Source organism: Haliaeetus albicilla, chromosome 12, assembly GCF_947461875.1.
Source record: "Haliaeetus albicilla chromosome 12, bHalAlb1.1, whole genome shotgun sequence".
In the NCBI taxonomy this organism is placed as follows: Eukaryota; Metazoa; Chordata; class Aves; order Accipitriformes; family Accipitridae; genus Haliaeetus; species Haliaeetus albicilla.
The window spans coordinates 33,928,162-33,949,485 of NC_091494.1; the positions used below are offsets into that span (position 1 = coordinate 33,928,162).

The 21,324-nt window shown below is 53.7% G+C and overlaps 1 protein-coding gene across 5 annotated transcripts in view; it reads left to right on the forward strand.

The window, feature by feature from the left end:
- SEPTIN9 (septin 9) overlaps positions 1-21,324 on the forward strand; it is a 144,003-nt gene that overhangs the window by 76,797 nt on the left and 45,882 nt on the right. For all 5 annotated transcript variants that reach the window (XM_069798949.1, XM_069798950.1, XM_069798952.1 and 2 more), the window contains one exon: positions 5,661-6,320. In XM_069798949.1, coding sequence (XP_069655050.1) covers positions 5,661-6,320 — 660 coding nt within the window. The remainder of the gene's footprint in view (positions 1-5,660; positions 6,321-21,324) is intronic.

The following is a 21,324-nucleotide window of genomic DNA, read 5'->3' on the forward strand; positions in this document are numbered from 1 at the left end:
GATCCCTAAAGAGCAGCTTTAACTGGTGGCGTGTGACCTGCTGGTGCCTGGCCGTGGGGTGACTGGGAGGACGCAATGGCCGCACTGTGCAGACATCCCCAGTCCTGCAACACAAAATAGAAAGACACAGAAATATTTTGCTACTTCTCAGGCCCTGCACTTGCTTGGGGAGTGTTCAAGCCAGGGATGAAGGCATGCATTTCTTGCCCCAAAGCACCTGGCTGGCCTGGACAACGTTTGGGTCAAGACTGTGGGTTTGTAGGAGCTGCTGCTGTTGTGCACAGCCAGCAGAGCTGCCCGCAGCAGGTACCATCTCAGAAAGCCTATGCCTCCCTCATCTGCTAGGATTAATACTGGTATTTTTTAAAGCTGGCCCTGCCTGGCTGGCCCTGCAGAGCGGGGCCATTGCTGCGTGATGCTGAGCAAAATGCCACTACCTTGAGAGGTTTGCAAAGGTCTGGTCCCCAAAGGGACTCAGCAGTGAGCAGTTCCCAGCCCAGGCCCATTAGTTGTGGGCAGAGGCTGGCAGGGGCAGTGGTTGCATCTGAAAGGAAGCGCTTGGGAATCTCATTTTAGGGGATTTTGGGCTTTCCCTGCTGTGGGAGGGGAGCCGCTGCCTTCAGCAATGGTGGATTGAGCCAGAGCTGCCTGAATTGGTTTGGAATCGGTTAAAAGGAAGAGCGTGTGGATGGTAACGTTGTTTTGTGCTCACGCCCCATGGCGCACGCACCTCCAGAGGAAGAGAAGGAAGGGCGATGCTCCGATGCTCGGCACCTCCGCCTCTTTCCCTGCCAGCTGCCTCTGACAGCGGCCAGCAGATCGGATGCTGCTGGTGGGGCTGGGGAAGCCCTGCTAGCGCCAAAAATCCCCTGGAAAATATAGTGGGGATAACCCTGCAGCATGGCCATCCTGGGCCCTGCTTGGGGCAGGGACACCTTGGCCCAGGGTGTCAGGGACGTGTGGACCTGGAGCCCCACGGGGACCCGGAGCATTAGCCAAGACTGCCAGCGTGGGACCCCAGCACCGTGCGGGTGGGAGCGGGGTGCGGGGCCCCGTAGCGCTGCCCTGCCTTCGGCTCCTGTTGTTGTAACGAATACGCCAGCTTCCCCGCAGGAAGCTGGGAGGAGGGTCATCTGGAGCAGAGGCTGTTTACTTTCCTTTCTTGGCTCTGGGCAGGACAGGCTATTTTTAAGCTTTTTCTCTTTTTTTTGAGAGTTGTTTTGCTTCCTGAGGTCTTCTCTCTTCTCTGTGCAAGGAGCAGGAGAGAGGCGATGCTAAGCAGGGGAGCTGCAGCTGCGCTCCGTCGCACCGAGGGCCACCATTGCTGAAGGTGGCATCCCCGAGGATCGTGTTCATGGTAGTGGGTCTCTGTCTCAGAGGTGGAAGCACAAACCCTGTTGGTCACGGTCCTTCCCCTTTTTGTGCCTGGAATGTTTGACCTTCTCCAGACCATGTTGGACTCAGGACAGTGGCCAAGTGTGCTGGCAGGACAAGCTGGGTACCAAAATCCCTGTGCAACCAGAGGCACGAGATGGACATTCCATCCCACAGAGACCCATGGGTGGGAAAGCTCTCGGGTTGTCCCCAGGCAAATCAGTGACACTGTTGGGAAGGGAATGCCACTGGGACCTGGGGGTCCTTGTGATTTTGCTGTCAGAAACTTTGCTGAGCCATTTCTAACCCTCCTTTGGGGTGACGGTTCCTTGCCCAGCCTCTGGTACCCCCTTACTGCCTGTTAGCTGTTGGGACTGCAGCACTGGCATGGGAGGCATTATTTAGATGGCTTGAGTCTCCTGTGGCTGTAATCACGGTTTTGCAGCTCTTCCTTAGACTTTTTGAACCCCTTTGTGTCTGGGCTTTGACCTTTTTCTCCTTTCTGCAGCGGGGCCCAGAAGGACCTGGAGAAAAGCCATTTTTGGGTGTTGTATTCAGTCCAGACCTTCAATAAGGGTAGGGGATGGCTGTGCTCCAGAAAGACTGTGCTGGTGTGGTTGGGCTGGTTTACCCCGGGCTTGGGGCACTTCGAGAGGTTTGAAGTCAAAAGAAAGGGCCATATGCAGCAGCTCCAGTATTGCCATCGAGTGACCCACCACCCAGTCACTATTGTCACCATTTTTTTGGCAGTAGCAAGTGGCAGGGGGACTCAGGGGAACTGAGATGATGGAGGTGGTTCATGCAATGAACCCTGGGGGTCAGCAGGACTGTTTGTATCCAAAGCTTGTTATTGGGTCAAAAAGAAATCCCCAAACCACTTGGTATTGGGAAATTTCCAGGGGGATGTTGATTTAAGAAAAGATGCTCGCCAGCGTTTCCTTTGCTATCGGGTTCCTTGAGAGCATTTACTTTCAAACTGTTCCTCCAGACACATCTGTCATGAGGTTATTAGGCTGCTTTGTTGAAGGGAATAAATGGAGACTGAGGTGGCTGGCTGGAGGAGTGACAAGCAGTTTTTAAGAGCCTGACGTGGACAAAACTGAGATCCCATCCATCAGAGAGCTGGCAGCGCCGGGCCGGGCCGTGTTCTCCGCTGCTCTTGCCCACCCAGTTTTGCTCAAGACTGAGGAAAGGCTCCCCGTCAGGTTTCCCTTCCGCTCCCTTTGTTTTCCTGCAAAATGCAAACTGGGCTTGACTGGTGTTTTGTTTTAAGCTTGGCATTTTGGGGAAAAAATAGCTAAGAAGTTATTCTGGATTCAGGGTGTGATGGAGAAGGAAAATGATAGAAAAGTCTGTGCTAGGAAGTCTGAGCTCCAGCTCAGTTTTGGAGACCTGAGAGTTATGGACATGTTGGAACAGCTCTCAAGTTTGGGACCTTTTTTGGATTAATTGTTCTGGGGGTGCTGAGAACTGAGACTTAGGCGCAGACCTGCAGTGCACAAGATGTGCCAAGCACAGACCACAGGGCAGACATTGCTGCAGAGAGCATCTCGCCTCTGCAAGCGAGTGGTGACATGGCTGGGGGGGCTCCACAGGATTCAGAAAACAGAGCAGATAAAATGGAGGAAAAACATCTTTATTTTTCTTTACTGCCTCATTCCCTCCTTCTACCAATGTCTGAACATTTTTGAGATGCAGGACAGACCATTTTGTCACTAGGTGCCCTTCATGGGACCCTTCCTGGGTTTTACATCACGGATGTTATGTGTTGCATTTCAGTGCTTTCCTCTCTTCATAGCCATAAAGCAGCTGTGGTGCTGTTTCCATCAGGTTAATATTGAGGGTCAATCGCTCTGTGCATCCCTCCCTGCCCACGCCAGCCAGGACCCCGTTCTCGGGAGCCCATCCTAGGCACCCGTTGCTTCCCAGCAGCTCCCGTGCTGGGGTCTGAACCACAACTGGGGGATGTGGGTGTGTGTCCGTGCCCATGTCTGCCTGTCCCTGAGGGGCTCCCAGGAGGGACTTTTGCTGGGTCACTAATACGGAGCATCCTGGGGAGGTCCCTGGTCCCAGCCTCCACAGTGCCCATTCTGGCTGGTTGTGCAGGCGGGCATTCATATTTAGCGGTTTTTGGGTATTCTCCCCAAAAAAGGGAAAGCAGCCCAAAGCCTGTATCCTAACACTTTAACCCCTGCGTGCCTCCCCCGTTGCATGGCTTGTCCAACATGTGAGCCCCAGCTCCGAGGGTCTCGCTTTCCTCACCATCTCCTTTGGGACCCCTCCGAGCTGCTGCCTTGGGACGGGGCCATCGCTGTCCCCAGCTCCTGCTGCCCAGAACGGAGGCAGCCGCATCTGTTGCCTGCCCTGCCTGGTGCAGGGGGGTGGCGGGTGTCAGCAGCTGTGTTTGCAATTTACTGTCGGAGCAGAGCCGGGGTGGCTGCCACGTGGACGGCCCCCCCCCCCCCCCAGCCCCCCGTCCTGCTGGCTGGACCCAGCCGTGCCAGATGGCTTCTCTCCGATGAACGGATGTGTCCGAGGGATGGAGGGTCCCCAGGCCCCCTGGTCCTGCCACGGGGGATTGAAGCAGCCCCAGGGAGCAGAGGAGGGTGCTTACTGCGTGGTGGCTCTTCTCCAGCTCCACCCCAGGGGTGGGTGGACATCCCGGGACGAGGGAAGGCTGTGCTCAAGTCTCTCCCCCGGCTCCTGGCGTCCTGTGTGATCTCAAGCCCAGGTTTTTAAAGGCTAAATCTCACTGATACTGTCCTGTTGATGTAAAGGATGGGTGCGCTCATTACTGATGCTTGTGTTGGTTGTTAGCAGTGTGGCTGTCATCACGCTAAGGCTGTCACTACACTGGCTCAGGCTCACCTCACGGGGGCTCCTTTGGGACCCTGGGGCTGTGCCTCATCCTGCCCAAACCCCATGCCTGCCTGGGTGCTGTGGGGCACAGGGGGTATGGGCAGCCCATGGCATTTGGATGGGATCCAGCAGCGGTTCTCTGCGTTTCCCCCCCTTCCCATGAAGTTCAGCCTTTTGTTTCCACCTGGCTGGCTCCTGTGCAGAGCAGGGGGTCTGATGGGCTTAAGGGCATCTACTTCTTTACAGAGGACTGGCTGGAGTGGGGTGGGAAGGGCTGCATGGGGGACACGCAGATGTCCAGGCATAAGCCAGGACATGGTCAGGCAGCTACTGGCCCTCAACTGCGTGGCTGGGATGGGAGCATCGCTCCATGGATGGAGGCTTCCTTCGGCGATGCTTTGTGCCCCTAAGCTGAGTGTCTGACACCAGCTTCATCAGGTTTCCTTAGACACAGTCCTGGCTCGGGGGGGTTGGGGGTTTCATTCTTATGTAGCCTGCCTGGCCGGGGAGCTCTGCGTGCTGAGGGGGGCCCATGTGTTGGGCAGAGCCGAACAATGGGCACTTGTCTGAGTGCTGCTCTGCTGTGGGGGGGTGACCTGTGTGTCTGCTCTACCGCAGCTGAGAGCGCGGGGGCAGATCCTGCGTGGTGCTGGGGCTCGGTGAAGGCAGGACTTCCGCCTCTTCAAGCGTAAATCAGAGCATCCAATCTGATGTTGCATCTGTCTCTCTTTGCGTCCTAACTTCCCCGTTGGTAAAATGGGGATGATGATGTTGAGGTTTTAGGATGTCCCTAAGGCTTCCCAGTTGGCTCCTTCCTTGTATTGGGGTCTCATGTCAATGTTTTCAAAGCATTTCAGTCTTTGGCTTGGGTGATCTCTAGGTTTGTTTTTAAGGATATGAGCTTCTGTGGCTGCCACCTTTGGTTTTCTTGCTGCATTTGTATGGATTTGGTGCTCTCCTGTGATTGTTTTCCTGCTCCCAACTTGGATTTCACTGGCAGCACTCACTGGGAAGCCTGTGTTTATCGGCACATCTTTTGGATGTGAGAGGGAAAGGGAGGCGTTGGGAATTGGATCGCTGGCTGCCCCCGAGTCCTGTGCTGTGCTCTGCTCTGCCATGCTGCGATGGGGCCCTCTGCTCCCCTCTGAGCACCGTGGGGTACAGGTGGGATGGAGGGCAGCATGGGGATGGTTTCTACTCTGGGGTTTAATTTCCTGGCTCTGGTTCCAGTTTTGTTATCTGGGTTTGTAACTTGTCTGAAGAGGCGAAGCCTGGCCCTCAGTCCCCACCTGCTTTAAATGGGGTTATGAACCCTCAGGTGAAGGAGCAGAAATGGGGTTATAAGCCTCAGGCAGTGTCTGTAAGCATCTCTTGAGATGCTCAGGTGGATGGTAACTAAATTCTGAACTCCTTTTCATGTTTTTCAGCTCTGAAAAGATCTTTTGAGGTCGAGGAGGTAGATCAGTCTTCAAATTCCTCCACCCCACAAAGACGGACCCCAAACCCCCTCCTCAGGTCCACTGTGTCCAGCTCCACGCAGAAGTTTCAGGAACTTGGCGCCAGGAATTCGGAGCCATCTGCCCGACATGCGGAAACCACAGGCCAAAGATCCCCCAAGCCCTCTCTGAGGAGAGTGGAGCTCTCTGGACCCAAACTGTCCGAGCCGGTGTCCAGAAGAACAGAAATCTCCATTGACATCTCATCCAAGCAGGTGGAGAATTCCACCTCAGGGTTGTCAAGGTTTGGCCTCAAAAGAGCAGATGTGCTGGGCCACAAACCCCCCGAGCCCACCCCAAGGAGGACTGAGATCACCCTCGGCAAGTCCCAGGAGCCGGGTCTCCGGAGGGTGGAGGCGCCGGCATCAAAGATCCCGGAGATGCCCCAGCGAAGAGCCGAGACGCCCAACGCTCCTGTGCCCGACACGGCTACCAAACGCGTGGAAATTCAGGTAGCAAAGGCTGCCGAGGTCTCAGCCCCACCGGCACGGCAAGTGGAGAGCTCGGAGCCTCCCCTGGCCACCCAGCCTCCCCAGGCAGAGCCAAAGCAGCAGCCAGCGCTGATGGAGAGCCCACCAAAGAGAGAAGAAGGTGAGTACAGCTCCAGGCAGCTGCTTGGGTGAGATGCTGACTGATACCTGCCTTTGTCCTTTGTTGCGGGCTCACGGCCCGTGTGGGGACGCTGAGCATTGTGTGCTGCTCTTTCAGCTCCAGTGGTGATGCCTTTCGAGGCTGGTCTTGGATCTGTGCTCAGATGTGTCTACATACATGGCTGTTATCCTTGGGTTTATCCTGGCTGAAAGAGCTGTCAGTTTGAATCAAAAATGCTATCAAGCCTATAAGGAAATAAAAAAGAAAATGCCAAAAGCCTGGGTGCTTGCAGGAAACAACAATTCTGCCAACTCAGGCCCCATGTGCAGACACACCGGCCTGTGCAGCATCTAGAAAAGCCTCTGAGGTGCTGGAGAGGCGGTGGTTGAGGAAGCGTTGTTGTGATGGCTTTTTGTTTAGTGTTGTTGGTTATGGTTGTGGGACAGAAACCGCCTCTTCATTAGCAGGAGTCAGGGTTTTTTTGGTCTTGGAGCCAAAGTCTAATAACGTCATGAACCAGAGCCACTATTAGACTGGAGCCCTGGCTTATATTAGCTCTATCTTGTTTTCGATTAATCCCATATTAAAGCCAGCTTCCCTCCCCCGCCAGCCGTCACTTATTCTCCCTAACGTTTTGGAGATATTTTTTTTTCCTCTTCTGGCCTGTTAATTATTTTTCCATTCCCCATCACCCACGAGCTCTCTCCCGAAAGGGATGCAGCGGTCAGTTGGAGGGCACCACCTCCCCACTCCACCCTGTGCCTCTCCCCATGGCTTGTGGGATGGCTTGCAGTGGCCAAGCCAGGACCTGGGAGGTCTGTGCCTGGCCCTGGAGCTGAGCCATGTGCCCTTGTCCTGCCCCACCATGGGATGGTCCCCTGCTCCTGCTCCAGCTCCTCTCCCTGGGTGCAGCCCTGCGATCACAGGGCAGTAACAGGGTCTCCAGAGAGGCCAGGTTTCAGTGTGTGCACATCTAAAATCAAATCAGGAGTCAGTGGTGGAGCTGATACCGAACTCGTAAGACTTGAGTGGGTTTGTCTCACTGAGCAAATGTATGGCTTAGGTGTAGCTTTTCTGAGCTGGGTTTTAAAGAGTGGACAAACGCCTCCAGCAGATAGCAGGTTGGTCCATCTCCAGCTGGGCGTGGCTCAGCTCTGAGACCCAGCCCAATGATGGGGTTCAGCCTGGACCTCCCTTACGGGCTCTCTGTCCCCAGCCACTGTATGTGTGGCGCCCAGGAGGCCCATCTTCTCCCATGGGTGGGTGTTCAGCCTCATCCTGCTGAGTTTGGGCTGCTCTGGGCTTCCCAAGCTCTGAACTGCAGATGGTTGGGCACTTTAAGAGCAGAAGAAAATCTAAGCTGCTGAATCCCCCAGCTGCCCAGGGCAGGGGGTGCGGAGTGGGAGGGCTCTTTGCATCAAAAAAGACTTCAGAAGCGCAGGACAGCTGCTGGGGATGAGTTTTACCCAAGAGCCCAGCTGTCTGGGGTCTGCCTTGCAGAGCGAGCCAGCCCTTGGTCCTGGTACAAAAGGGGCTTTCAGTCTAAATGCCTCCAAGAAGAGCCGGGAGACAAAGTTGTAGGAGTAAGGAGGGCTCCAGTTCCTCCTCCTTCTGTGTCAGCATGGACATACAGGCCAGAGTTGCTCCCCGAGCCCATGTCCCCTTCCCAGTTGTCTCCAACCTCCACCATTGCCATGACTCGAGGTTGCCCTGGGTTGCTCTCATGCAGGACCCCGTTTCAGCGTGCTCCTCCCCTTGGTCCACAACACCCACCCTGGGCGGGTGAATGGCATCTCTCCTTGTCGCTGGTGTAAGCACGTGGAGGAGTTTTGGGGAGGCTGCACAGGGACCCTGAGGGAGCCCTGTGGATGGGTGCAAGCATGTTGCTGACACTTGCCAGCTCCACTGCAGCTCTGGCCCCACCACAACCCCGCAAGTGAAAGCACTGGCTCCCTGATGTCTGCAGCAGAGACAACATGTGGTGTAAAGTCCTGCTCCCTCTTGCTGCTCCCAGGGTTTGGGGCACCTGAGAGATGCTGCCGTGGCACTGGAAGTCCCTCGATCCCATTGCTTGGTGGCTCTCCAGCACAAACAGCTGAGCAGGGGATGCAGGCAGCTGCCTCCAGCTGCCCTCAGCCTTGTGCTGGGACTTGTCTTCCCCCAGCTGCTGGGGCTCAGCTGCCTTGCCCTTAACCCCTTGTCCCGCTGCCAAAGGTATGCAGGAGAGCGTGTTGTGCAGGAAGAGGCCGGTCGAAGGAGAAGGGCAGTCGCCGAGAGCTCAGCAGTTCAGAGCAAACCACAAAGGAAAGGAGTAATTATAGTGCTGAACGTCGTTAGGACGGCTCGGCTGGTGGCGTGGGCTGAGCCCGCTCCGGAGCTGTGGTTCTCAAGGGGGGAGGAGGGCAGGAGGTGTCTTTGTGGGGCAGAAGAGCAAGAAATATTCCTCCTCATCCCTGTTCTCCCTCTCCGAGTCTTCATGCTCTCCTGCATTCCCTGGGGAGCATTGGCTGCACTTCTGCGGGTTTCACATTGAGTTGGGCCATTGGTGATAGGGAGACGGGACATGGGTGTACCACTGCACCAGCATCCTGGGCAAAGCTGGACTTCGTGTCCCCGAGGTGGCTGGTGCTCCCCAGCTGGGACAAGGAAATGTGATGGGATGACTGGGCAATGTGGATTGGTATAGTCAGAGTCGTCCAGAGAAATCTGAGCAGGATTGTGCAGTGGGTGTAGGCAAGGACAGAATATGCAAAGGGCAGAAAGAGGCACAAGCAATTAAAAATAAACGTTAAAAAAAAAAAAAGGTGAGGGGAAGTGTTGTTTCTGAACCCGCACCCTCAGACACTGCGGTAGGCTGTCTTCACTGCGTAGGACTTACCAAATCTTAACATCCAAATATGACCACCCGTGGGTGGTGATAACCTCTCCCAAGCTCCTGCTGTGGGCAGCGGTTCACTCCTGGCCCTGGAGTGCTGGCCCAGGCTGGAGCTGGCGGCTGAGGCCATTCCTCTCTTGTGCTGGGGAGGCAGGTCTGAGCAGGACACGCAGTGCCCACGCCAGCGTGGCTGAAGCTGGTTCCTCCCCGTAGTGCCGCACTGCGGAGCAGGAATGGCAGGAGGGGCTGGGGTGGGTGATGGTGCCCCTGGCTGCCCAGGCTGCCATCCCACTGTCTTTGCCTGGCAGCTCGGTCCTGCTTTGGTGACCCTTGCTGGTGTAGCTGCTGGCAAGGTGCTGGCTTGCTGAGCCCCCATCGCCTCCTGCTTCTGACCCTCTTCTTCCTCCCTGGCTTGTTTGGGAGTAGCAGCTTTGCCTGGGATGTCCCCCATGGCCCTGGGCAGGGGGGCAGCCCCACTGGCCTCCTTTCCACTGTGGCTGAGCGAGGCTGCCTGGGAGAGGAAAGGGAAATCTTTGTGGGAGCAGCAATACTTCACCCAGAGACATCTGCCAGCCCTTTGCAAAGGAGGGATCTTGAGGACTTCTCCCGAGCTGGGTGGAGGACAGGCAAATCCTCGGGAAGAGCCGCATCGAGTCTGTTGTGGCTAATCCTGCCGCATCCTCCTGCATCAGCATCTCCTTCCGCTGATGCCTTCCATTGCTGACGCTGTGCATGCATGGTTGAATGTCTTGCTCTTCTGTTGTTGTTCATGCTTTGCAACACGGTGGTGGTCGGGGTCGAGAAGAAGACGTTGCTGGTCCCAGAAAAGTTAATGTTTTCCACTTTGGTTTAATACTCCGTCTCTGCTCGCCCCAAATCTGAACCTGTTTGTATTTGGGGTGAAGGCTCAATTCTGGGATCTCAGGTGATGGATTAAAAGCAATCCCAGATGAGAAGTGAAAGCCAGTGTGATCTGATGATCCTTTTTGTCTTGGCACAAGCTGCTGTGGTCACGTTGCCCAGGCCCCCAGAGACAGCATACTGCCAGCAAGGCAGGCTCTCATTCGCGGCTCTGCTGCCTGCTCCTGCCTTCACCCCGTTTTCCTGCTTTTGGCAACTGGTAGGACCACAGTTCTCCTTCCCTGTGGTCCTTTCTTGCAAGGATGCTCTGAAGCTTGCTTAGATATATCAAGGCAGATACAATGAATAATGGAAACGTTCACCTAAAACAGGGACTTGATCTTCCTCTGCAACAGCTATGTCCTGCCATGGTGATGTGCAAAATGGTCTGAACCATCTCTGAGCTTTCAGCTTTTTTGGAGTCTTTGTCCCATTGCTGCCTGATGCCCCCCTTTGGGACAACCATGCAGGGTGCCACCCACCTCTTAAAAAGCACCAGGGTCCCCCCTCCTATTTTACTGCAGACTGACCATCAGGAGAGTAAAGCAATTCAACCTTTTTGCTCTTTTTTTCAGCCTTGGACCCCTATGGAAAGCCTTTTCTTTAGAATTTGCTATTTTAGAAGCTGCCTTAGAGTTGAGGTAAAATTAAAAAAAAAAAAATTCAGATCCACTGAGCTCCTTGTGAAGATGGTATCTAAAAACCAGGGACCCGTTGCTGTGTGCTGGGGAAGCCATGGTGTGGGTTGCAGCCCAGTGGTCCCCAGCCAACCTCAAGCCTCCATCCTGCCATGGACACCCAGGGACGGAGAAACAAAACCACCTGAGCCTTCAGGCGAGTCTTCTTCTGTGCTGTCCTGCAAGGGTGACGCCAAGTGTGGGGTTGGGCCGCCTTGCTGGAGCTGAGGGTTAGAGGGATTTGGATGACTATTAACACAGTGACGCTCCCTGCAATGAAAAGGCCAGGGCTGAGTGGAGACGCAGTGAGTAATCATTTTCAGCTCCCTAAGCTGCACTGCAATTTAACTGTACAAAGAGATTAAAGCTGTAGGGAAACATTTCCTTAAAACCAGCTGACACATTTGGGCTAGATTACGGGTAGTCTTTTTTTTTGTTGGTTTCTTTTTTTTTTTAATGGGGAAGTGCCTACAGCCTGAGATACCAAATGGAGGGGCTGAGTGGGAAATGCAGAGTCCCAGTTTGTGAACTCAGGTGCCAAAAATGAGATAATCTGGAAAAATGGAGACCTGCAGCGCCAGTGACTTGGAACGAAGGAGCAGGAGCGTGTGCGGGGGAGATAATTGCATCCCATCGCAGGGACGCTGCCTGATCCGGGACGCCACATGCATGGCCTCCTGCCTGCACGGGGAGGGCAGCATCCAGCATCGGGGCTGGGCGCTTTCTGCTTTCCCCTCCCACCCTGTTCTCTGTCCCTGGCTGTGCATGGAGCGGCCAGCGCACCTCCGTTCCTTTTGGGGTGTATTTTGGGCACTGAGGATGTCAGGCAAGGAGGCCAAGTGATGTAGATGTGATGGAACTTCTGCTGCACATCTTTGCCCCCCAGGAATGCTGTTCGCAAACTCATTACATCACGTTCAGCTCCAGTCACATTGACGTTCATGTGTCCCCTTCTTTGTGTCTGTGTGGGCACAGTTTATATGGATGCCATCACGGTCCCACATGGGTGCTCGAGCCACGCAGCATATGCCCCAGGCAGCAAGCCTGCCTGCCCTCAGTCTCCAGCGCAGGCAGCCAGACCCAGGAGCAATCACACAGAGAATTCGTTTGCCCTGTTGGAAGTCCCTGAGGGCCCATAGGAAAAGCAGTGATCTCCCCAGTGGAGATTCATTATGGGAAGGAATATTTTCCCATAGGAAGCGTTATGGTTCCCACTTCCCTTCCCTCCCTTGTGTTGTTTGAGACCAGAAGAGGGCGAACCTGTGGATGCTGAGCTGCAGAGTCCTCCTGGCGCTGGGCTTAATGACCTGACAGGTCTCTTCCATTGCTAGGTTGGGTCTGTGGGCTAGAATGTGCATCAGTGTCATTCCTTCCTGCACCTTGCAGGAAGCATCTAAGGCTGAACGTGTCTCTGTAGAGGTCAAAGCCTCCTGTTCCAGGCAGAAGGTGACCAACTGCACAGCACCTGGAGTTGTTGGCTCTCTGCAGCCTTGTGGGGTCTCTGCTCGTTGTGTTGGGGTGTGAGCCCTGTGCAGCTGCAAGACCCTTCTGGCTCTGCACCTCCATGCATGCAAACCAGGGCAGCCCCTGGGCAGAGAACTGCCTTTGCTGCGCTGAGAAACACGGGTGAGCGCTCCTGCCTGCTGTTGGATTTGCATATGTATAAATGACGCTGGAAGGCGATGGGAGATGCAGCCCTGGCTGAGGGTGGCGTGTACAAACCAGACCCAAGAGTTTCTCTGTTTACCTTGCGGTATCTGCATGTCTGGAGCCCATGGCAGTCGTGCTGGGGAACATGCTCCCCGCCTGTCAACTCCTTTGGCAACTTCAAGCTTTCTCACATTTAGGTTAATCATCCTACAGGCTGATAAGGCAAATAAAATCCGTTATCTTGACCAAGATAAAACAAAGAGGTTGCTTTGATCTCCTGCAGTAAGGCCTGGCCACTCTTTTTGTGACTTTTCTGCTGTCTGCTGGGGGAGGGAAGCAATGGCAATGGTGATGAACCTTCTGTAGTTAAGAAATCATTTTCTTCTAAACTATTTCTAGACCTCTGTCACTGCCCGAGATGTTTCTGTTGGCCAATAGTTGAAGGGACACCATAGGCTGGGTACAGTGCCAACTCCATAAACTCTGTAAGAGGACTTGAGGAATTGAACTGAGATTATAGAGAGATAACTTTGTTTTTAGAAGATCAAACATTGTTGCGAGCAAAAAAGATAACTTGACAGCAAGCCAGTTGTGTTCTTTACTCCTCCAGCAAACAAACAGACGCACAGACACTTTTGTGTTGTCCAAGATGCTGCAATGAAGCTGAAGTGAATGTGGCTATAAATGGAAGAAGCAGCTGGTCTTGGATTGCAGCCTGTGCTCAGACTTCTTTGGGCCCAATTTTTCTTACATCTGTTACAGGTTTTAAAGGAGGGACTTGGGGAGCGGGCTGCTTTTCTTGGGGTTAGTTGAATTTGGGCCATTCGTTTTGTTGGTCTTCTGAATGGGTCTCTGCGCAGAAGTTCCCTGGATTTCTGTAGGGTCACATGCATAAATATGTCACTCTCTTGAATTGCTTCATTTTATCTTGGCATGAAGATAGTACCGGACATATTGAGAGACAAAACTGGACCAAAGGGTCTGGTCCAAAACATTTTGCAAACAACAAAACTTTGCAGATGTTTATGCATTTATGAAAAACAAATAGTTTTAACAAGCCATCTAAGGTTGCTGTGCCACCTCAGGAGTGACAGCATGGGGATTTTCGGTTGCTTGGCTCCTCCTTGACTTGTATTGTCTAGAGTTTCTTCTGTGTGGAAGCAGTGGGTTGGTTTTTGCGTAGCAAAGGCAATTTGTACAGCAGGGATGAAGAAGAACTGAAATGAAGCATCTTTCAGTACCTTGAAGTTCAAAGATTGTTGATGCTCTAGAAAATATGGGCATAACCTTGGATTAATGTTTAGCTTTTCAACCCAGGAGACAGTGTCCAGGTTATGTCTGAGTTGAGTGGTCTTACCAGCCCCTGGGTATTCCGTGAATTCCAGGTCTGCAGAGGCTTTCTGTGGTGCAGCTCCAGCGTGGTCCCTGGCTAGTGTTTCCAAGGGGTCCAGAAATATTTAGTGGGAGCTGAGCACCTACCTCCTTTTGTCTCTTTGTGGATTCAACCTTTGTCCATCTATGAGCAAGACCTTTGCAGAGAATGCTCCCAGTGGATCCCTTGCATGTGGCTTCATCCATACGTACTGCATGCCGTTCACCCTGGTTCACTTGAGATGTCTGTACTTGAGCTAATCACCTGGATGCCTCCCTTAGGCTGGTGTGAATTGTGTCCTCAAAGGGTTTATTTTTTTCTGCCGAATGTAAAGAGAGCCTATGCAATCAGTTCAGCTGGAGACTTCTCCATTTGGGTGAGACAAATTTTACCCTCCTATATTATTACCAGAGCCAAAGAGATGGAGGTGAAAAGGGACCTTGCAGCAGGACAGAACTGTGCAAGACACTAATCCCTTGTTATCAATAGTGTGTGACAGCTCCCCAGCAAACCTCATCCCCTTGTGTCAGGTCGTTCTGCAAACAGGTCGCTGTGGACAATCATTTACTTAAGTGCATGGGTCAGACTGTCTTTGATGCTTATCAATAGGACTTCAACTTTTTATGATGGCTCTGTCTTCTGCCCTCTCCTGCTCGCTTGCTGTGCATGGAGTGGGACAGACATTCCTTCCCTCTCTCAAAGAAAAGCTTAGTTTGGGGAGATCTCAGGGGAAGAAGATTAGATGGGAATCCAAAAGGGTATGGTGCCTAGGATGAGAGAGCAGTGATAAAAGTTAATGATACATAAACTCTTGAAAGGAGCTTTCTCAGTTACAACTGTATGGTAGCTCACAAGTCTTAAATTGTAGGGCATTGCTTTCAACTCCAGCATGAATGCACCTGGGGCGTATTTCATGTGTGACAGGTAGATCTGGAGGGAAATCACAGGTATTGCCCTACCCAGCTTGGGCTGGAGCCCCTGCCTGTATTTGCTTCCCCTGCATATTACGACTTTGGATGGGAATTTTTGTTTGCTTGTTATTTGCTCTAATTTGGGAGGCTGTGCTCCTTTCTACTGATGCATCAAAGTAGTGGTGTCCTCTGAACCCTTCTCTGCAGCTCTGGTACATGAAAATACAGGATGAGTCCCTGGTTACAGTCTCTGAAGCTACAAATGCATGGGCTCATGCCATTACGGTGTAGAGGTTGCTGTCCTCCATCACACGCGTGACGTACTTGGGGCGTTTGCTGGCAACTTGCTCCCATCTGTAGTGGAAGTAAGTTCAGGGACCAAGAGCCAGAAAAACACTGAGAAGATGACAAAAGGTTGGATGGCAGGAGAGCCTAGTCAGGATCCTGCCTTTGCTGTTTGCTTGCTCATTGTCCTGGGCAAACCCCTCTACCCACTCCAGTTTCTCGTTTTGTAACAAGGACCTGGTGAATGTGGCAAGATGCCTCGAGTTTTGTCCTTGCATTGAGTCCTTTCTTTTTCGAGGTTCAGCTGGTGATAAGGAAATTGCTGGTCCTGGTCACAGAGGTGCAGTGGGGTTGTGCAGGATGGGAGAAGCTGCTCTGCCCAGCGTACTGGAGTGGCTCTACAAAGAGAGAGGTCCTCAGCTGTCCAGGAGGAGAGGGAGGGTATCAAATGTTTCTGTATCAAAACCTTCTCCAGTCTACTGTGCTCTTCAGTCTGCTTTCTCCTAAATTTGAAAAACCTGTAGTTTGGAGGGGAAAAAAGGATTTGGAAGGCAAACTTTGGATGTGTGGGGAGCAGATGTGGGGATGGATGCTGCCTCCTGATTTATGAGTGATGGAGACTGCTGACACTGAGGGAGGTGGAGCAGGCACTGGCGGGTGTTTGGATACTCTTTGCCTCATGTCCTCCTCCCCTGCTTCCATCTTGTGCAGATAGGAAGGAGAGTGGAGATTACCTTGGAGTTGTCCAGATTTGTCCTGGGAAAAAGGAGTAGATCTGAGCAGCTTTTCTGATAAAACATAATTGTTTAGACAAACTCTGGCTGAACTCGCTTCCTCCTGCAGCCCAACATGCAGATAAAGGGGGTGGAAGTGGGAGGCCAAGTTCACAGGCTGCTGAGGCCCTCCCTGGGGTCACGCCGCCCCCAAGATCCCCTGTTCACCCATTTTGGTGGCCTTGGAGAAGACAAGATGATGCAGTTGAGTGCTGAGGATGATGCCCAGGTCGTAGGTAGTTCAGTGCTCTGGAAGAGACCTTGGTAACGCAGCACATCAGTGCTGGGAGAAGGGAGAATGTGGGTGGTCCTGGAGGGCAACATTAGATCCATCATGGTTCATTTGCAGAGGATGGACCTCGGTTGCATGTTGCTCAGTGGGATGTAGGAGGTGAATTTGCTCCAGCCATGCTCTCTCCAAACCTGGCAGTCCTGGGTGTAGGGTGGCTGGGCAGAGCCGTACCCTAGAGCGATCCTGTTTGGGCTGGAAACAATGGGACAAGCAGGACTTGGGTGGGATGTGGCCACAGGAGAGGTGTTGTCATGCCCTGTGTGGCTCCTACTGAGGTCTCCAGGAGTCGCATTGTGGAGTCAGATGAAATCTGAGATCCTGCCATAATTGCCTTAGGGAAATGGTCCTCCTTGCCCTACTTTGTGTAGTAAATAAAAGTTTATTTACAGCCCAAGAATGCACGCCCTGAGGTTGAGAGGTGAAGTGTTCCTGTGGGGCCCTGAAAGAGCTCTGGGGTTTCCTCTTTGCTTTGTGGCCTCAATTCCTGGGCAGAAAAGTCTTGCAAAGGAGCAGCTCTGTAGGTGGGAGCTTGGTGAAGTGGAGGCCTTTGCATGGGCCCTGGGGCATAGCTTTGTCTCCCTGTAGCAAGGCCACGTGTCCGTGTGTGTCACCTGGAGAAGAAGAGCTGGGAGGAGATAACCAGTGCTCACGTGTGACACGTGGGCTGGAGCAGCCAGGGACAGCAGCAGGTGATGGGCTGTCATCCGTCTGCCTCCCCGCTTGGCCGCCATCATCCAGCATTTCCCCAGAGCCCATGTTTGCGTTCTTGGACCCTGGGGGATTTCTTTTCTTTTCTTGTGTTGGGGCTGAAGCTAGTCCTGGTGTCACTAGCAGCAGTGTGTACTCTGCTTGTCCTGCCCCAGGGCTCCCCATCACCATCTGGCACCTCCCTGCCATCCCCTCCCCAGTGATGCCTGGGCACATCTCTCGAGCTCAGGCAGTGCAGTAAAACAAGCTCCTTATTTAAATCCCCATTTGGTTAGAGAGGAAAGCAGTAAGGAGCACAGGTTATGAAGGAGAGGAGCAGAGGAGGAAGAAGCGAGAGGAGAGCCTGGCTCTGCTGTCCTCCTGGGCCCATGGCTTCCAGCCCAGTTCATGCTGCATCTCCTCTGCAAAGCTGTTGTGGTAGCAGAGGGGATCCCCCGGCTTGTGCCGTTGGCTGTGTCTGCCCTTAGCTTCAGAGCAAGCAGAAAGGAGAGCGTTACCTCCCTCCTCTTCCTGGCTGCTCCTGCTCGGCACAGGCTCCATCCAAAAGTTTTCAGTCTCAGTCCCGCTCTGCCCAAAAATCCCTAGGCACCGCGGCCAGGATCCTCCTCTCTGGAAAAGGGGCTCTCTGGGATGCTGTGCAGGGCTGGACCCCTCCTCTGCATGTGCGACCTTGGGCACGGGGAGAAAGGATTGGGCTGAGTGGTGACTGCTCCTTGCTGAGAGGGTGACGGGATGGGGCTGAGCTCCGCTGACCTGGGTCTGTGGGGTTTCCAGCTCTGCCCTGGTACGGCCTGAAATTGCTCTGCGGAGTTTCAAGGAATGAGCATTTGGTTTCTCCTCTGCTCAGAGGAGCGGGAAGGATCTCTTTGGGGTTATTTCAGCCCATTTGTGGGACAGACAGTCTATGGGACAGTTGTTTGAAGAGTGAGCAAACCAAAGCCATCGTTTGGGCTCCGTTGAAAGAGCAAAGCTGGGAAAGCCTCAAATCGCAGGCTGCAGAGACAAGGGGGGACATGGCTGTGGCTTTCTGCTGGGGAACAGTGCTGCATCCCTTGGGAGGGACACAGAGAACATTGTTTTGAGTTTCTGCTTTTCCTTCTCATTTTTAGACATGCAAAATTAATTTTTCTCTTTTATCGCCTGTGGCAATATTTCTTTTATTGCTCCGCGGCAGTGGGGACTGGATAGATTTTGCAAACTGAATTTTCCCTCGACAAGCCCCTCCTCTGCTTTCGCACCTCCAGCTGCCAGGCTTGGTTTTAAAACAGCTTGCACCGAGGCTGAAAATATTTGAAGGGCAGAGCAGTGCCTTGCAGGAAATGGCTTAAACTTCCTGCTCCCAAGATGGTGTGAGTGTTAAAACAGAACTGGAGAAATATTAGACATCCTACATCCGGCATGGCAGAGGAGAGTGACCCTGGGGTGATGTGATGGAAAGCCCGTACCCCCCCGCTGCCTGTGCCCGGCAGCTTCCGTCAGGACGAGGGGCCCAGCCTGTGCCCCCCCCGCCCGGAACCCCACACCCACGACTTTGTAGGGGAAAAAATGGGCAAATTGTTTCCTACTCCACTGGGCTTTGCTGTGGTTTGGTTTTGTGGGAAATGTGTGGGGAGAGCTGGTCAAAGGTGGGGGGTGAATTTCAGCAGAACGTGAGTTGGGAAAGCACTGGTTTTGATGAAACGTTTGCTACCAGTTTATCTGCCACCTTCCAGCCCGAAGTGAAAGGCAAAAGTCTCAAATAGATAATCAGGATCTGACTCGGTCCCATTTGTTTGGGGCTGGAGCAGGACCTTCCGCATCTGTCAGCGGAAACCACGTTGAGTTATTGGCTTAATCAGAGGCAATTTAATTCTTCTAGCCCGGATGATTTCCCTCTTCGTGCTGGCTGAGCACCATCTACCTGACCAGGCAGGGAATAGCAGCTGGCTGGCTGGCCGTCCAGGACAGAGATGCACAAGGATAGAAAAGAAATGAGAGTATTTTTGTGCCGGCAGCGTGGGGAAGGGCAGGCAGTGAGGAGGGGAGGGCAGTGGTTCTGCGGAGCAGGGTGGTCCTCGCTGGAGCTCTCTGATGGGCGTCACATCTTCGGATGCAATTTGGCTCGCTGGGGATTACTGCCCTGTTATGGAAAGCTTCTCCAAACCCCAGTTTGTTGGCTGGAGCATGGAGATTTAGGTAATTTTATTCAAAATGTTACCAGTTGGCTAAAAATTACCTAGCCGTGTGGCTGGGAGCCCACAGTTACAGTGGAGGAAGGAGGTGGGAGCTGCAGGGCTGCAGGCAGACCAAGCAGGGTATGGTTTGGGGCTTTTCTCTGCAGCACCTGGGGCTGGTCTGAGCTCACACTGACTTCCTCCTAACAGTCACTGAGAACATAAAATTGCTCATAATGGAAGAAAAATTAGACCTCTTACACCCATGCTGGGACCTGAGTCACTTTTGGAGGCGTTGTTCCAGCTCCAGGAGCAGAAGCAGAGCATGTGGGTGCCCTCTCGGGCAGGTTTACCATGAATGGAGCATTATGCTGTGCTCTGAACATCCTCCTCCCTGCTTTTCCTCCTTGACCCCTTCTTTTCCTGCACCATTTCATGTGGGGCGGTGGGAGCCCTGGCTGCTCTGCGGGAGCGAGACCGGGATGGGGTAGGTACCATCCTCAGCAAGCAGCTCTGCCTGGGGAGCTCGGTAATGCAGATTGCTGACGCTCACCTTTCACCATGGCACATACCCCACTAAACCCTGAGCAGCACGGCTCTTGGGGCTAGGGATTTGGCTAGGCACACCGTGTTTATTTTCCCAGGTTTTTCCATGGCGTGCTTTTCCCCGGGAAAGCTTTGGCCAGCAAACTTGGGGGAGGGGAAGATGAGGCTGATTTAAATCCCAGAAGTAGTTACAGCTGGCTGAAAGCTGTGTATGCAGCCCTGTGATACATCAGTGGTGCCCACGGCTCTTGCACAATGTGCTGGGGCTGGTTAAAGCTCAGGGAGTGCAAGCCAGCCCTGGTCCTGGCGTTGCTTTGTGCAGGCAGAGCTATGGGGGGCAGGAGCAGAGGGGTGGGCTGGCTGGGCTGTGCTGAGGCTGCAGGACTGGAGGGGCAGATGCTCTGGCTGTTTGGGGGCAGAAATACAGTTATTTGCCTTGGAGTAATCCCCACTTGCCTGTGTGGCTGCAACACTGTGCAGGGATGAGGAGGGTGGTCACACAGAACAGGGCAGGGGATGAAAAGGCTTTGCTGTCCCAAATGGTGCTGGGTCGAAGCGCGCTGCTGCCCTGCTCGCCGTGTCCCAGAGCAAAACCTCATGGATGGAGCCAGTGAAGCAGATACCCACACAGCATCCTCGGGTCCATGGGGCTCCAGGTGCTCTCAGGGAGGGCAGATCGAGGGGAAAACACTGGAAAAGGAAACATCCTTCCACAGAAGTGTCCTGGAGCCCTTCAGGCAATTCAGCGTCCCCAGCTTCTGCTGAGCAGCTGTGGTGAAAATGTGGGTCTGCAGGAAGGAGCGAATGCCGCTGTGTAAATCACTACGCGGTTGATTTATTTTTCTTCTTCTTGTTGGCTGACCCCCGGGGTCCCCCTCCCAGCCCTTCCCTCTGTGCAACTGTGGGCCGGCGTGTCCCCGTGCGGGACGTGCCCTCCTTCCCACGGCTCCTGCAGAGGGACGTGGAGCCCCGGGGCTGCAGCAGTGGGAGAGGCACAGAAAGGTTTGGGAAGAGGTTTGGAAACGGCTCATTGAACAGCTCCGTGTGGGGCGGAGGGCAGTGCTTGTCTCGCCGGACCACAGGTCCATAGGGAGGCCAAAGCTGATCACTCAGCTTGTCTTAAGTCTGAAAAGAATGGGCAATTTGGGGCCCAGGGAGCAAGTTTGAACAAGTCTCCATGAGACTCTGGGATCCTGCCTTGCCCAGATGTTGCGTGCGCTGCCCCGCAGAGGGAGCGGGATGGGATGGGGAGGGCAGGGACATCCATCCCACGTCGGGTAGAGTGGGGTTGTGCTGGACCTGCCCATGGCCCCCGAGGGCTAAACCCAGCACCCAGCCTTTGCCCTCAAAAGGGTGAAGACCAAGAGAGCTTGGCCTGGCCAAGCTGTCAGAAGTTGGTACTCCTCGGTCCTCAAACATGAAACCTGTGAGATGAAAAGAGAAGCAGCAGATATTTTCATGCCTTGACTTTGCATTCCTGTTTCTCCTGCCTTAGGCTTTGCCTATTTCCTGGTCCTGGCAACCTGGAGGGCTGTTAAAGTGGTTATTTTAAGGAAGTTTTCCAGAAGCTCCAGGGTCTGTGTCCTGGGGCTCTAGGAAGAGTCTGGTGTGATGTGGATGCTGGTCTCTGTTCACCAGCGCACAACGTGAAGGAGGGGTGGTGGGCTGTGGGGTTTTTGACTCTTCTGACAGACACAGCAATACCTGGTGTGTAACCTCTCTCCTGCTAACAGGGACCCCTTGCTGGAGCTGAGGTGCTTCATGCATCCGTTTGGGTGGAGGTCTTGCCAGCAAATGAGTTACCAGGGCCATAAAAGACCACAGGAGCATTGCAGTGGCTTCTTCTCCCAGCTCTTCTCTCC